This window comes from Trachypithecus francoisi, unplaced genomic scaffold (genome assembly GCF_009764315.1).
Source record: "Trachypithecus francoisi isolate TF-2019V2 unplaced genomic scaffold, Tfra_2.0 Lachesis_group5, whole genome shotgun sequence".
In the NCBI taxonomy this organism is placed as follows: Eukaryota; Metazoa; Chordata; class Mammalia; order Primates; family Cercopithecidae; genus Trachypithecus; species Trachypithecus francoisi.
The window spans coordinates 13,377,453-13,393,996 of record NW_022681470.1 but is presented as its reverse complement, the minus strand read 5'-3'; the positions used below and the strand labels follow the sequence as shown (position 1 = coordinate 13,393,996).

Here is a 16,544-nt window from a genome sequence, read left to right as displayed (position 1 = left end):
GATAATTAAAAAACAGCATTGCCAGGCGCGGTGGCTCAAGCCTGTAATCCCAGCACTTTGGGAGGCCGAGACAGGCGGATCACGAGGTCAGGAGATCGAGACCATCCTGGCTAACACGGTGAAACCCCGTCTCTACTAAAAAATACAAAAAACTAGCCGGGCGAGGCGGCGGGCGCCTGTAGTCCCAGCTACTCTGGGAGGCTGAGGCAGGAGAATGGCGTAAACCCGGGAGGCGAAGCTTGCAGTGAGCTGAGATCCGGCCACTGCACTCCAGCCTGGGCGACAGAGTGAGACTCCGTCTCAAAAAAAAAAAATAAAAATAAAAATAAAAATAAAAAAATAAAAAACAGCATCATCAGGACTTGGCAACTGATTAGCTAAGCAAGGAGAGGAAAGAAGACAGGATGACTCTCGGGCCACTAATTTAGGCAACTAGAAGGCTAGTGGTAGCACTCATGCCAAGGAACAGGTCTGATGAGAATGATGAGCTCCCAGTGGAGCATTCTTACCTGGAGGTACATAGGGAAAAAAGAGGTGCAAATGCCGGGAGGCAAACAAACATACATGTCTGGAGATCAGGAGAGAGATCATAATGGGCACAAGAGATACTGCCCCCAACAAAGGGTGACAAAGAGTCACAAGAACATGACCAAGAATGAGACCCCTTAGGGAAATGCACATTTAAAGAGCAGTCAGAGGAAAAGATACCACAATAACCCCAAGAAAGAATTGGCCAAGAGGACAATCAGAAGAGATTTCTCTCAGAGAATCCAGTAGCTTCAACAAGAAAAGAGCTACGTGAAGGGTAACAGAGGACTCATAAGACAAAAGCTGCACTGCCCATTACATATGTCAGAGAGGTCAGGGTGGCCTCAGTGAGCACTGCTTCAGTGGCACAGTCAGGACAGAGAATAAAACCCGCCACCACCAGAATGCAAGTGCGTGGAAGGGTGAACAGAGTCAAGAAAAGAGAGAAAGTAAAAGAACAGACTGCTTTTCCTAAAAGCTAGACTGAAGGGAAGGACTGTGGGAATGGCAGCAAACAGAGACATGCAATTATATGGGCTTTTTTTTTTGGTGGTTGGGGGGAATGTCCTTTTTAAAGATTAGAATCTTGACCACATCTATATAGTAGAAAGAGGGATAAGGGCCGGGCACAGTGGCTCACGCCTGTAATCCCAGCAATTTGGGAGGCTAGGGCTGGTGGATCACCTGAGGTCAGGAGTTCGAGGCCAGCCTGGTCAACATGTGAAACCCCATCTCTACTGAAAAAACACAAAAATTAGCTGGGTGTGGTGGTGGGTGCCTGTAATCCCAGCTACTCAGGAGGCTGAGGCAGGAGAATCGCTTGAACCTGGAGGCAGAGGTTGTAGTGAGCCGAAATTGCACTATTGCTCTCCAGCCTGGGCAACAACAGCGAAACTCCATCTCAAAACAAAAACAACAACAACAAAAAAAATGAGTGACAAGGGAAAGAGGGGAATGTGGATGGATCTGACGGCACAGTCTCTAAAACGGCAGAAGAACATACACGGTACACACAGCAACCAGGTGGTTGAGTTAATATTGGACAAGAGGGAAGACACCTAAGAAAGAGGGGAAGAAATAAGGCTGTGTACAGATACATTAAGTTTAAATAGGAGGACAAAAATAGCAGTTACCAACTGTTAGTGATTAATAGCTCCAGAACTGGTAAAAAGGTCTTCAGTTGAAAGGAGAAAAGGGAAAAGGAAATAAGGGGTTTGAGGAGAGTAACAAAGAAGAGAGGAATGAAGACTGTTACCTAGGTACATGTGATGGGATCACTATTTGGATCATGATTCAAATACACTGTTAAACAACGTTATGCTGGCCGGGCATGGTAGGTCATGCCTGTAATCCTAGCACTTTGGGAGGCGGAGGTAGGAGGATAGTTTGATCCCAGGAGTTCAGGACTAGCCTGGGTAACATAGTGAGACCCTGTCTATTTTTCTAACTTAAAAAAAAAAAAAAAAAGCTGCCTGGATCACTTGAGTCCAGGAGTTTGCGACCAGCCTGGACGACCTGGCAAAATCCCGTCTCTACAAAAAATACAAAAATTAACTGGGCATGGTGGTGTGTGCCTATAGTCTAAGCGACTCAGGAGGCTGAGGCAGGCGGCTGGATTGAGTCTACGAGGCAGAGGTTGCAGTGAGCCACAATCGCACCACTGCACTCCAACCTGGGTGACAGAGCCAGACCTCGCCTCAAAAAAAAAAAAAAATGTTAATGAGGGTAAAGAATAAATTTAAGAACACCAAACGTGTTCTTAAACATACTTGTGCGGTGGCTCACATATGTAATCCCAGCACCTTGGGAGGCTGAGGCAGGTGGATCATGAGGTCAAGAGTTCGAGACCAGACTGGTCAATATGGTGACACCCCGTCTCTAGTAAGAATACAAAAATTAGCTGGGTGTGGTGGCGCACGCCCATAGTCCCAGCTGCTCGGGAGGCTGAGGCAGAAGAATCACTTGAACCCGGGAGGCAGTGGTTGCAGTGAGCCGAGATTGCACCACTGCACTCCAGCCTGGGCGAAAGAGTGAGACTCCGTCTCAAAATAAAACAAAACAAAACAAAACAAAACCAATCAGACAACAGTAAACCAGGCCGCGCAGTGGTTCATGCCTGTAATCCCTGCACTTTGGGAGGCCAAGACAGGTGGATCACCTGAGGTCAGAAGTTCAAGACCAACCTGGCCAACATGATGAAACTCTGTCTCTCCTAAAAATACAAAAAAAATTAACCAGGCAGGGTGGTGCCTGTAATCCCAGATCCTCAGGAGACCTGAGGCAGGAGAATCACTTAAACCCGGGAGGCCGAGGTTGCAGCAGCTGAGATCAGGTCACTGCACTCCAGCCTGAGCAAAAAGAGCAAAACTCTGTCTTAAAAAAAAAAAAAAAAAAGCAAACCAAACTCTTTTATATGCATGCTGAAATATTTATAGATGAAACATAAGTTTTCCTTTTGCTTCCAAATAACGAGGGGGTGGCTGGGCGCGGTGGCTCACATCTGTAATTCCAACACTTTGGGAGGCCGAGGCAGGCAGACCGCTTGAGGTGAGGAGTTTGACACCTGCCTGGCCAACATGGTGAAACCCTGTCTCGACTAAAAATACAAAAATTAGCCGGGCATGGCGGCGCACACCTGTAGTCCCAGCTACTCAGGCTGAGGCAGGAGAATCGCTTGAACCTGGGAAGGGGAGGCTGCAGTGAGCCTGGGCATGGCATCAAGACTCCATCTCAAAACAAACAAAAACAAATAATGAGGGGGTATATGAGTGGGGTAAAAATACAAAAAGGTTGGCCAAGTATTAAATTGCTGATGGTGAGTACATGGGGTTTCTTAGCCTTTTCAACTTTTCTATATGTACTGGATTTTCCATAATAAAAGTTTTGAAAACAAGTAGAAATATGAAATGAGATAAAACTAAGACGAATATTGCAGGTATAGGAATGTTAATTTCTTTACCACCTAATTTCTTTAACATCAAATAAGAGAATTTTACCAACCTGTTTGCCAACTTTTTCTCTGCGTTAGTGTGTTTCTTCTTCGCTTTCACTTTTTTTGCAGGTTCTTGTAACATTGGTCTTTCAATCTGGGATGTACTTTCTTCCTCCTCATTCTGTTTCCTTTTTTTGATGGTTTCCTTTTTAAAAGTTTGAAGTTATACATGAGACCCCATCCTTTTAGAATTCTGACCCTAAGCCATAATTTAGTGGTCTTTCTAAATGAGCATCTCCTCTCTCTCACTGGTATGTAAGAATCATGAAAGGTTACTTACAATGAATCCTGTGTGCCCCCTTTAGAAACCGCGCTTCACGCGGTAAGAAGCCTGTTTCATATGTAAGTGGTTTTAACCAGCTATTCGGGAAGAAAGCCCAGTGACTTACTTTAGGCACAGGCACGTACACGGGTTGAGTCTGGGGCTCCAGAGAACTGAAGAGGGCCGCCAGCCGACCGGTGCCACCTCTGGAATGGTGCTCGCCGCGGCATAAGCTACTGGCGACCTGTCCAACCCTGTAGTCTCCCGGCGGACTCCCGCGAACGCCGTCGTCAGGGTTCTCTCTAGAAACGGACGCCAGAAACTCAGCCACGCCACGCACCACCGCTTCGCCAGCACGAGGGAACGTACAACATCCCTCCCCAGCTACTCGTGCCGCGCGCCACTCACCCCTCCTCGACACATCTCTTTCTCTTCCGTTTGTTCATCACTTCCAAGACCATTCTTACTCCGAGAACTCCAAGACGGCAGCGGCGCGCGAGCTCGCACTTCCGGGTTCCGGGCACTTCCGCTCTCGGGCCACGCCCCCTCCTCCCCCGGCAGTCGGCCGCCAAGCCGCGGTGGGAGGCGCTGGGTGAGGCGTCAGGTTTCTCCCATTTGGTTGGTGGTCCTTGCCGTTTCAGAGAAGCCTCATTTTGGGAGTGAAGGACGTCTTCTGGGAGTGATTGAAGCCTGCAATGTGAAGAATCAGCCAGGCTAGGAGCGGGGTGTCCACCCAAGCCAAGGGAGAAATACGTAAAATACCGACTTGTTGAAAAGGAGGGAGGTTTGGCAAGAAATGAGGTTGGGGGTGAACGCAGTGGGGTGTTTACAACTGGCTAATCGCTGTTAAGAGTACAAAGAGTTCTTTGTACTCTTCTGGCAACTTTTCTGAAATATGACATTATTCCAAAATAAAGACCACACCTCTAACGAGTCACGTCAACATACAAATTCGAAAGATTGTAATACGGCCCTGCTATTCTACCTGGAAAAGTAGATACTTGGCATTCAAAACTCTTCAAGGTGTTCTCAGCCCGTCTTCCCAGACTCATCTCCCTCCAGCCCCTGACATTTTAGCCTGCTTTTTCCACCGCCTCTACAGTTGTTATTCTTGTCCCCTCTGTTGTAATTGCCCTCCTCTTTCCCCTCCTGCAAAATAATGTCCATCCTTCAAGGCCTAGCTCAGATACTGTCTAACTTAGACAATGTTTCTTTGCAGCCAGGCGCGGTGGCTCGCCTGTAATCCCAACACATTTGGAGGCTGAAGCAGGAGTAATGCGTGAGGACTAGGAGTCTGAAACCAGCCTGGTCGATCTAGCGAAACTTCCTCTCTACAGAAAACAAATTAGAGGGGCACCTTCGTGCTCCCCGCCTGATCTTGGCTCATTGCAACCTCCACCTCCCCGGTTCAAGCGTTTCTCCTACCTCAGCCTCCCGAGTAGTTGGGATTACAGGCATGTGCCACCACGCCTGGCTAATTTTATATTTTTAGTAGAGACAGGGTTTCTCCATGTTGGTCAGGCTGGTCTCGAATTCCCGACCTCAGATGATCCGCTCGCCTTGACCTCCCAGCGTCCTGGGATTACAGGTATGACCCACCACACCCAGCTAGGTAGCAGATACCTTACATAAGAAAACAGACTACGAAAGAAGCTGTGGTTGGAGATAGTTTTAAAATTATCTTCATTGCCATTCAGTGCTGTTTTTAACCATTTAGAGATCACTGACCGCTTTGAGAGTTTGAAATATGAGGACATGGTGGGGCATGGTGGCTCACGCCTATAATCCCAGCACTTTGGGAGACCAAGGCGGAAGGAATGCAAGCCTGGGAGTTTCAGATCCACGACTGCACCATTTGCACTAAAGTCTGGCAACACGAGCCAAACTCCGTCACAAAAAAAGCAAAAGGAGGCCGGGTGCGGTGCGTCACGCCTGTAATCCCAGCACTTTGGGAGGCCGAGGTGGGTGGATCATCTGAGGTCAGGATTTTCAAACCAGCCTGGCCAACATGGTGAAACCCCATCTCTACTAAAAATACAAAACTTAGCTGGGCGTGGTGGCGGGCGCCTGTAATCCCAGCTAGTCAGGAGGCTGATGCAGGAGAATCGCTTGAACCCGGAGGCAGAGGTTGCAGTGAGCCAAGATTGCGCCACTGCATTTCAGCCTGGGCAACAGAGCGAGATTCTGTCTAAAACAAAACAAATTAACAGGCCGGGCACGGTGGCTCAAGCCTGTAATCCCAGCACTTTGGGAGGCCCAGACGGGCGGATCACGAGGTCAGGAGATCGAGACCATCCTGGCTAACACGGTGAAACCCCGTCTCTACTAAAAAAATACAAAAAAAAAAAAAAAAAAACTAGCCGGGCGACGTGGCGGGCGCCTGTAGTCCCAGCTACTCGGAGGCTGAGGCAGGAGAATGGCGTAAACCGGAAGGCGGAGCTTGCAGTGAGCTGAGATCTGGCCACTGCGCTCCAGCCTGGGCCACAGAGCGAGACTCCGTCTCAAAAAAAAAAAAAAAAAATAGAAAGAAAGAAATTAACAAGACCCCACTCTAAAGTTTTTTCAGTAGGGAAAAAAAAAAAAAGTTTTGGAGAACACCGTTAAGAAACCTGTCATCTTGGCCGGGCGCGGTGGCTCACACCTGTAATCCCAACACGTTGGGAGGCCAAGGCGGGCAGATCATGAGGTCAAGGGACCGAGCCCATCCTGGCTAACACAGTGAAACACCCCCTCTACTAAAAATACAAAAATTAGCCAGGTGTGGTGACAGGTGCCTGCAGTTCTAGCTACTCGGGAGGGTGAGGTAGGAGAATCACTTGAACCTGGGAGGCAGAGGTTGCAGTGAGCCAAGATTGTGCCACTGCACTCCAGCCTTGGGCAACAGAGCAAGACTCCTTCTCAAAAAAAGAAAAAGAAAAAGAAAAAATATATATATATATACCATCTTAATATGTTAATTGTAAACTAACTTACTAAGTCTAGTTTAGGTGACCAGAAGTAGACATAGGTCAATTCTACTAATGCAATAAAATCCTCAAACCCTCTTAAGAAGCTAGGAAGTAGAAGAAGGCAGGTGAGACAGAGGCACAAAGGTATAAATCTCGACTCCAACAAAATTTGGAACAATTCCCCTATTCAGCACTGTTTCTATAACATACTCAGTACATGATATTAAAAGCTCCTCAAAAAACAGGGTTTCATGATTAGGTAGGATTGAAAACAGTAGGGTAAAGGGTTATTTAGGCAGGTATCTCTTCACAGGCCTTCTCTCGAAGTTTTTAATATGCAAACACTGTGATTCTCTAAGAAAAGAATGTGTTATAGATTTCCCAAAATATATTTGGTTATAAATTCCCAGAGCATTTCCAGGGACCAGTATTCTAGGAATTCCTTTTGGGAAGCATCGTTCCACATATTTAAAAGATCATCCCTTAAACTAATTTTTGTGAAAATAAAGGGCCCCACAAAGTTGCTTTAAAAAATATGTATTTGAGCTTTCTAGGCCTTAAAAAAGTTTATTTCCTTTCTCTTTTTTTTTTGAGACTGAGTTTTGATCTTGTTGCCCAGGCTGGAGGGCAATGGTGCAATCTCAGCTCACTGCAACCTCCACCTCCTGGGTTCAAGCGATTCTCCTGCCTTAGCCTCCCTAGTAGCTGGGATTACAGGCATGTGCCACCATGACCAGCTAATTTGGCATTTTTAGTAAAGACAGGGTTTCACCATGTTCGTCAGGCTGGTTTTGTCCTGACCTCAGGTGATCCACCCGCCGCAACCTCCCGAAGTGCTGGGATTACAGGTATTGAGCCACCACGCCTGGCCTTTGTATTAAAGGTTTTCTTTTGGTAGAAAGTTCAGTAAGTCGGGCCAAAAAAACTAGATTATGGATTTTTAAAAGTCTGCGGCAAAGCAGTGTTTCTCAACCCAGATGCATATTAATACCACTGGAGACCCTTAAAAATTAAAGATCAACATCCAGGTACTACCCCCAACCAATTAAATATAACTCCTTGGGAGTGGGGTGTGAGTACTGAACATACTTTTAACAATGTCCAGATGACTGCAATGTGCAATAGAATACACTGAAGTATAAAAGACCCAGAAGGGTCTAAATTAAAAAATTTTTTAAAGCTGCTGGTAATGGTTTCAAGTGTTAAATAAAAAAATAATAATTTTCTAATTTGGACAATTCTCCAAGTGATAAGAAAAATATTTAAAATCAGACTAAAGCAAAATAGTGTATGCAAAGATAAAAGAATGCCTAGGTCGGGTGCGGTGGCTCATGCCTGTAATCCCAGCACACTGGGAGGCCAAGGTGGGTGGATCACATGAGGTCAGGAGTTTGAGACCAGCCTGACCAGTATGGTGAAACATCGTCTCTGCTAAAAATACAAAAATTAGCCAGGCATGCTGGCAGGTGCCTATAATCCCAGCTACGTGGAAGGCTGAAGCTAGAGAATTGCTTGAACCCAGGAGGTGGAAGTTGTAGTGAGCTGAGATTGCGCCACTGCACTCTAGCCTGGGTGACAGAACAAGACTCCATGTCCAAAAAAAAAGAATGTCTAATACATTCCTTATCTGGTTAATGGACTTTCAATTTTCATAGGTAGAATCTTCCCCTTTTTGTGTATCAATCAATCCCGTGATAATACATGCTGGATATGTATGTTCCAGTCAGTCATCACATACAGAAATGAACTAAAATTACTAAATCTTTTAGAAACAAAAATCAAGGATTCACAAACTATGGCATTTTATTTCAGAGCCTTTGCTTACATTTGTACAATATATTACATAATTCTTCATTGTTTGCAGATCCTAATATATACTTTATAGCTTTTATTCTATAAGCTTTTTCTTCAACATTTTGCTGTCAAATCTTTACAGTCCTGTACAAATTTGAATAACTTGAAACCATTTTCAACAAAATTAGTTACTGTAAGCACACACTACAAGACTGAAAATGCTTTTCTTAGAAAAGTTGAATGTAAAGGATTCTGACACGTTAGCATCTACAACAAAACGCATTGAAATTCTCACATGTCGTATTGCCAGAAACAAATAAAACATGCCAGCCCCATCCAAAAAAAGTACACAGAACTACAATTAAAACAGTAAAACAGTCTGTACAATAAAGTACTGTGTATTAACAGTGCCAGGTATTAAATAGCTTGAATGAACACATCCGCAATATACAAATGTCTTACAAAGGTGAAGAATTAAATACAAGTGCCAAACAGAACAGAGATTGGAATCATACAACATAAAGTCAATACAAGTGAAAACAATTTTCCATTCATTTTGGATTCTATACAAGGCATTTAATTTTAAAGGCCTACCACCCCCATTAGCTATTTATATTTAAAATAACCACCATCCTTTTGAGACAGTTCATATCAACAATCTTGAACCATACTAATACATTACTTGTTCCTGAAGTCCTTTTGTTGTAGCTCATAATAAAATAAGCAATACAAATGAATTATCTGTATTTAAGGGAAAAGAAACATTTACAAGAAAACACAAAAATATAACTGTTATAATTCATTATGAATAAATATACACTTTGAACTGGCTAAGTACAATCTTTATACATTGTTTAAGATTTAATACAGTTTATTAGCCATTTTCTTTTTTCACACAATGTATTATATCAAAATTAAAAAAAAATACTGATTTATAGAAAAATGGCAAAGTACAGTAGTTCCATTCCAATTTGAAGGGGCATGAAAAGCCACTGCAAGACCTTTTAGCCTAATTCAAACCTGTAAACATGTTCAGTCTTTTTATTTTAAAGAGAATCTTTAATATTTGGTTACCAGGATTGATGTCTGATATCCTGTTAACTGCAGGTTTTGAATTTATTACATGTGCTTGACTTATACAATTAAAGCCACCCTAAGGTGACTTGCTTTAAAAAACAATTACCTTGTACAAATGAAAATAGGTTCATATTTTTTCATAAATAAATGGAAAAATATCAAATGTTCCAGCTTTAACAAAATACAAGGGAATACATATACAGTAAGTTATCTTAACATGTTCGGACCCACCCCTTAACTATGCTTACTGTATTGTCTCTACAGGCAGTGAAAAGCCTCCATTTGCCACAGTGGAAGGCCTTCAAGTTACCAGACACACAATTCCCAGACAAGTTGGAAACAATTATTGCTTGAGGAAAAGCAGTTCATTGTACTTTTTCTTCATAAAAAAGTGCACTTAAGTGCCAAGTCAGCTTGTCAAGAAACAACTTTTAAATATAAAATAGTGCTTGTCTGATATTTTTTTGTGCCACTGTGCAGTATAAAAAAAAAGTGGCCCTCAACAGCCATTAAGTGCAAAGTGCTTTAGCAAGTCCTGCTGTCACCTGCACTCAACTGACATTCCATTTTGTGATGCGCTGGACATTGATGGTTCAGCTAAAGTTAACATAACAGCAGCTGTTATGGAACTGGATGAAGGTGAAGAAGAGGATGAGGATGTAGCAGCACCTAAGGAAAAGGGAGACCAAACCAAGAGCTTAATAAAAATGTATGCCCAACAATAGACAGAAAGAAAATACTAGTCCTCTGAACTAAAATTCCATTATATTCTCCAAAATCATTTAGCTTACAACAACAGTGGTCAATTCTCACAGTACCACAATGTAAAGAAAGGAAAAGCTAGTGTAGCTCAAGAAGCTAGATAGTGCCCAACTACAGAAGTAATGAAAAGGATAGACCAGGGAAGGCTCCTGTGTGGGTCAAAGAGGGAAAGAACTGTGCCTAGTCTGCAAGACACAGAAATAAAATATAGAATACACTTTTTGTAATAGTGAAACAAGTATCAAAACAGGAAAAATCTGCAATCCATCCAAAAATCTTTTATCCCCTCCTAATTCCTCCATCTTTCTGTACTTGGGAGTTTTCTTGTACATGTAAATGGTGACAAGAATGGGAAGCTTAATTGCTTCTTCAAATTGGACCAAAACAGTGCATATCTCAACTGTTGCATTCTCCTCCACTAGGTTTACAAAGCAAATAACACATTCGTTATTTTCATCAGAGAAAGTCTCTCATGTCTTTTTTTTTTTTTTTTTTTTTTGAGACAGAGTCTTGCTCTGTTGCCCAGGCTGGAGTGCAGTGGCGCGATCTTGGCTCACTGCAAGCTCTGCCTCCCGAGTTCATGCCATTCTCCTGCCTCAGCCTCCCGGGTAGCTGGGACTACAGGCGCCCGCCACCACACCCGGCTAATTTTTTTGTATTTTTAGTAGAGACGGGGTTTCACCATGTTAGCCAGGATGGTCTCCATCTCCTGACCTCGTGATCCACCTGTCTCGGCCTCCCAAAGTGCTGGGATTACAGGCGTGAGCCACCATGCCTGGCCTGTTTGTTTGTTTTTTTTGAGACGGAGTCTAGCTCTGTCACCCAGGCTGGAGTGCAGTGGTGCAATCTCGGCTCACTGCAAGCTCCGCCTTCTATGTTCACGCCATTCTCCTGCTTCAGCCTCCTTTTTCTTTCTTTCTGTTTTTTGTTTTTGTTTTTTTTTTTGAGATGGAGTCTTGCTCTATTGCCCAGGCTGGCCTGTAGCAATGCAGTATCGGCTCACTGCAACCTTTGCCTCCCGGGTTCAAGTAATTCTCCTGTCTCAGTTTCCTGAGTAGCTGGGATTACAGGCATGCACATCCATGTCCAGCTAATTTTTATATTTTTAGTAGAGATGGGGTTTCTCCATGCTGGCCAGGCTGGTCTCGAACTCCTGACCTCAGGTGATCTGCCTGCCTCGGCCTCCCAAAGTGCTGGAATTACTGGTGTGAGCCACCGTGCCTGGCCTCTCTCATTATTATAAATTAGTATTCATAACATAATATTTTTAAATACATGCACAGATTTAAAAAATTCATTCAGTACAGGGGTAATAAGATAGAGAAGTAAATATCCCTCTCATCCAGGAACCTCCTAATCACCCAAATTCCCCTCCCCATTGTTACCAGTTGCTTCATATTCATTATAACTCTAGAAGAAAGGCTGGCAAAAAACCACCCCAGGGGCAAATCTGGCTTACTTGTCTTTGGAAAGAAAATTGTATTGGAACACAGCATGCCTATTTGTTTACATATTGCCTATGGGAGATTTCACACTTAGTATGGCAGAGATAAGTAGTTTCTACAGAGACCATATGGCCCACAAAACCTAACGTATTTATTGTCTCTTTACAGAAAATGTTTGCAACCCCTGTTCTATAGGAATTTTCCCTCTAGAATCTAGAGATACGATATACAAATTTAAAATATGTAGATATAGCAACACCTTTAAAAACACAGGTGGAGGCCGGGCGCGGTGGCTCACACCTGTAATCCCAGCACTCTGCGAGGCCGAGGTGGGTGGATCACCAGGTCAGGAGATCGAGACCATCCTGGCTAGCACCGTGAAACTCAGTCTCTACTAAAAATACAAAATATTAGCCAGGCGTGGTGGCAGGCGCCTATAGTCCCAACTACTTGTGAGGCTGAGGCAGGAGAATAGCATCAACCCGGGAGGCGGAGCTTGCAGTGAGTCGAGATCGTGCCACTGCACTCCAGCCTGGGTAACAGAGCAAGACTCCGTCTCAATAATAATAATAATAATAATAATGATAATAATAATAATAATACAAAAATTAGCTGGGCATGGCGGCACGCACCTGTAGTCCCAGCTACTTGGGAGGCTGAGGCAGGAGAATCGCTTGAACCGGAAGGCAGAGATTGCAGTGAGCCGACATCGCGCCACTGCACTCCAGCCTGGTGACTGACCGAGACTCCGTCTCAAAAAACAAAAACAAAAACAAAAACAAAACACAAGTGGAAGCACAGTTCAGCATCTTTTTTTTAAACAATACATTTTAAGAGATTGTACCATATCAGTACATACAGATCTTTTTCTTTTCAAAGTTGAGTAGTATTCTACTATATTTACAACTCATAACTTACATGAATTTCACTATACTGTTCCTGCATTGCTTTTAGTTTTAACTTTTTGGTAAGAATGATACCTTATTTGGGCCGGGCGCAGTGGCTCACGCCTGTAATCCCAGCACTCTGGGAGACCCAAGCGGGCAGATCAGGAAGTCAAGAGATCGAGCCCATCCTGCATCCTGGCCAACATGGTGAAACCCCGTCTCTACTAAAAATACAAAAATTTGCCGGGCACGCTTGTAATCCCAGCCACTCGGGAGGCTGAGGCAGGAAAATCACTTGAACTCGGGAGGCAGAGGTTGCAGTGAGCTGAGATCGCGCCACTGCACTCCAGCCTGGGCAACTGAGTGAAATTCCATCTCAAAAAAAAAAAGAGAATGATACCTTATTTTATTTGCATTTCTTTGGTAACCAGGATAAGCATTTTTCTATGGATTTTTCTTAAAATAGTATTTAGGAACTGACTTTTAATGCTAACCCAGTAGAGAGGCTCTATTTAGCAAAAGCATTCATTATAAAGAATTTGTGGTGACTATATTTACAAAACACTGTTTAGAAGGAGTTTCTGGATAGATGTCTTTTCTTTTTTTTTTTTTTTTTGAGACAGTTCAGCTCTTGTTGCCCAGGCTGGAGTGCAATGGCATGATCTTGGTTCACTGCAACATCTGCCTCCTGGGTTCAAGCAATTCTCCTGCCTCAGCCTCCCAAGCAGCTGGGATTACAGGCGCCTGCCACAACACACAGCTAATTTTTTGTATTTTTAGTAGAGACAGGGTTTCACTATGTTGGCCAGGCTGGTCTCAACCTCCTGACCTCACGCAATCCACCCACCTCGGCCTCCCAAAGTGCTGGGATTATAGGCGTGAGCCACTGTGACCGGCCTCCTCCCAGATTTTAATTTATCTCACTTCCTCGTGTCATTCAGGTGTCAACAAAAATATGCTGACCATTTGTAATCTAAAGTAACCCATCCAATCAGTGCCGTAACATCACTGTATTTTCTTCATGGTGCTTTCACTATCTGAAATTATCTTATTAGGATGTTTTTGGTAGAGTATAAACTCTATGAGTGAATATTATGATCTGAAATAATTGTTTTTGAGACAAATTATTTCACTTTAGAGATGAGGAAAATAAGACAAAGAAATTAAAGAATTTGCCTGAAAACAGACAGATATAAAGTCATGGCAGTCTAACTGCAGAGTGAGAAATTCTGGTTTATGTTTAAATAAAGTAAAAATACTGACCAGGCACTGTGGCTCACGCCTGTAATCCTAGCACTTTGGGAGGACAAGACAGGTGGATCACCTGAGGTCAGGAGTTAGAGACCAGCCTGATTGACCTGGCGAAACCCTGTCTCTACCTAAAGAATACAAAATCAGCCGGGCTTGGTGGCGCACGCCTGTAATTCCAGCTACTTGGGAAGCTGAGATAGGAGAACTGCTTAAACCCAGGAGGTGGAGGTTGCAGTGAGCCAAGATTGTGCCATTGCACTCCAACCTGGCAACAAGAGCAAAACTCCATCTCAAAATAAATAAATAAATAAAAGTAAAGTAAAAACACTTACTTTCTCTCTCTTTCTTCTTTAAACGCTTTCTCCTCCGATCAATGGAAGCTACTTCAGATTTTAATGACAGATAATGTTTTCTGATTTCTTGAAGCTTTTCTTGAAGAATTGTGATGCGTTCAGCACTTGTCATATTTTCCAGGTCCGCTATAAATTTAAAGTTTTCATTAATAGACGTTTTTTAAGAAAATTTTAACATATAAAGGAGAGAACACACAACATGGTTGTTGAATAAGGTTGAGGGAGATAAATTAAAAAACTAAGGCTTCTAAAATATTTGTTTTCCAAATTTTTTATCTAGCCTAGAACAATGCCTGGCACATAATAAATGCACAATATATATATATATATTTTTTTGAGACGGAGTCTTGCTGTGTCGCCCAGGCTGGAGTGCAGTGGCGCGATCTCGGCTCACTGCAAGCACCGCCTCCCGGGTTTACGCCATTCTCCAGCCTCAGCCTCCGAGTAGCTGGGACTACAGGTGCCCGCCACCACGCCCGGCTAGTTTTTTGTACTTTTAGTAGAGATGGGGTTTCACCGTGTTAGCCAGGATGGTCTTGACCTCCTGACCTCGTGCTCCACCCGCCTCGGCCTCCCAAAGTGCTGGGATTACAGGCTTGAGCCACCGCGCCCGGCCATTATTTGTTGAATGAATATGTACAGAATTAAACACCTTAAGATCTACATATATCCACATCCATATACAGTATCACCACAGTAAAAAAATCACACTTAAAACCGGGGCCGGGCACGGTGGTTCACACCTGTAATCCTAGCACTTTGGGAGGCCGAGGCGGGCAGATCATGAGGTCAGGAGTTCGATATCAGCCTGGCCAAGATGGTGAAACCCTATCTCAACTAAAAATACAAAAATTAGCCAGGCGTGGTGGCGGGTGCCTGTAATCCCAGCTATTTGGTAGGCTGGGGCAGGAGAATCGCTTGAATTCGTGAAGTGGAGGTTGGAGTGAGCCCAGATCATGCCACTGCACTCCAGCCTGGGCAACAGAGTGAGACTCTGTCTAAAAAAACAAAAATATAAAAACAAAACAAAAAACCTGGAAAGACAGCAAAATGCTAAATTGTACACATTTTTTGAGTAACAACACTGTGGATAAATTTTTCTCTTCTGTTCTCGGTTATTTTTTAGGTTTTTTTAAAGAGTGTGTGAAACATTTAAATTAGAAGGCAATTTTAAAAAGCCCTAAAGCAATCTTCAATCTCCTAAGAATACTTAAGGTATTTCCTTGTGTGAAAAACTCGAGTAGTATTTAAAAATATACATATTGGCTGGTGTGACGGCTCACACTTGTAATACTAGCACTTTGGGAAGCAGAGTTGGGAGGATCAGCTCAGTCTTGAGCTTAAGAGTTCAAGACTAGCCTGGGCAACATAGTGAGACCTCGTCTCTATTTAAAATACACACACACACACACACACACATATATATATATATCTTTTTTTAAATGAAGATTTATGAAGTTTTCTCATACGAAAGTATAGCAGAAGGATAGTGAACCCCATGCACTCATCATCCAGCTTCAGTAATCATCAATGTATGGCAAAACTTGTATCATCTGCACCCCTATCCATTCCTGACCCCTAACACCAGATAATTTTAAATCAAATTACCTATGTCATATCAGAAATATCTAGTCAGTGTTGATATTTGCCTCAACTGCCTTAAAATTTTTCTTTAACCAATTTATTCATTCAAATCAGGATCCAAATAAGGTCTATACATTGCAATTCATTAATACATCTATTAAGTTTGGTAGAGTCTCTTTTTCAGAGTATTAGCATGAAGAGTTACTAGAATTGGGGCTGGGCCTGGTGGCTCATGCCCGAAATCCCAGCACTTTGCGAGGCTGAGGGGGTAGGATCACCTGAGGTCAGGAGTTCGAGACCAGCCTGGCCAACATGGTGAAACCCTATGTCCACTAAAAATACAACAACAACAAAATTAGCCGGGTGTGGTGGTGGGCGTCTGTAATCCCAACTACTCGGGAGGTTGAGGCAGGAGAATCATTTGAACCAGGGAGACTGCAGTGAGCAGAGACTATGCCACTGCACTGCACTCTAGCCTGGGTGACACACTCTATCTCAAAAAAAATAAAGGCTAGCGCGGTGGCTCATGCCTGTAATCCCAGCACTTTGTGAGCCCAAGGTGGGCGGATCATGAGGTCAGGAAATGGAGACCATCCTGGCCAACATGGTGAAACCCTGTCTCTACTAAAAACACAAAAAAATTAGCTGGGTGTGGTGGTGC

General features: G+C 43.5%; 2 protein-coding genes across 9 annotated transcripts in view; both read right to left on the bottom strand.

The window, feature by feature from the left end:
• The window catches only part of RBM34 (RNA binding motif protein 34), a 29,759-nt gene extending 24,902 nt beyond the window's left edge, over window positions 1–4,857 (bottom strand). For 3 of the 4 annotated variants that reach the window (XM_033200320.1, XM_033200321.1, XM_033200319.1), the window contains exons 1-3: window positions 4,191–4,468; window positions 3,910–4,084; window positions 3,529–3,665 (exon numbers count right to left, since the gene is read on the bottom strand). In XM_033200320.1, the coding sequence (XP_033056211.1) occupies window positions 3,529–3,665; window positions 3,910–4,084; window positions 4,191–4,243 (365 nt within the window). In that variant the 5' untranslated portion in view covers window positions 4,244–4,468. Of the gene's footprint in view, window positions 1–3,528; window positions 3,666–3,909; window positions 4,085–4,190 lie in introns of all 4 variants that reach the window. The other variant, XM_033200322.1, reaches the window with a different exon arrangement.
• A 3,651-nt stretch (window positions 4,858–8,508) lies between these two features.
• Window positions 8,509–16,544, bottom strand: part of ARID4B (AT-rich interaction domain 4B) — a 163,739-nt gene continuing 155,703 nt past the window's right edge. For all 5 annotated transcript variants that reach the window (XR_004434429.1, XM_033200311.1, XM_033200313.1 and 2 more), the window contains 2 exons: window positions 14,279–14,425; window positions 8,509–10,270 (listed from right to left, as the gene is read on the bottom strand). Coding sequence is in view for 4 of the 5 variants with exons in the window: in XM_033200311.1 (XP_033056202.1) it covers window positions 10,143–10,270; window positions 14,279–14,425 (275 nt within the window). In the remaining variant the exon portion in view is untranslated. The remainder of the gene's footprint in view (window positions 10,271–14,278; window positions 14,426–16,544) is intronic.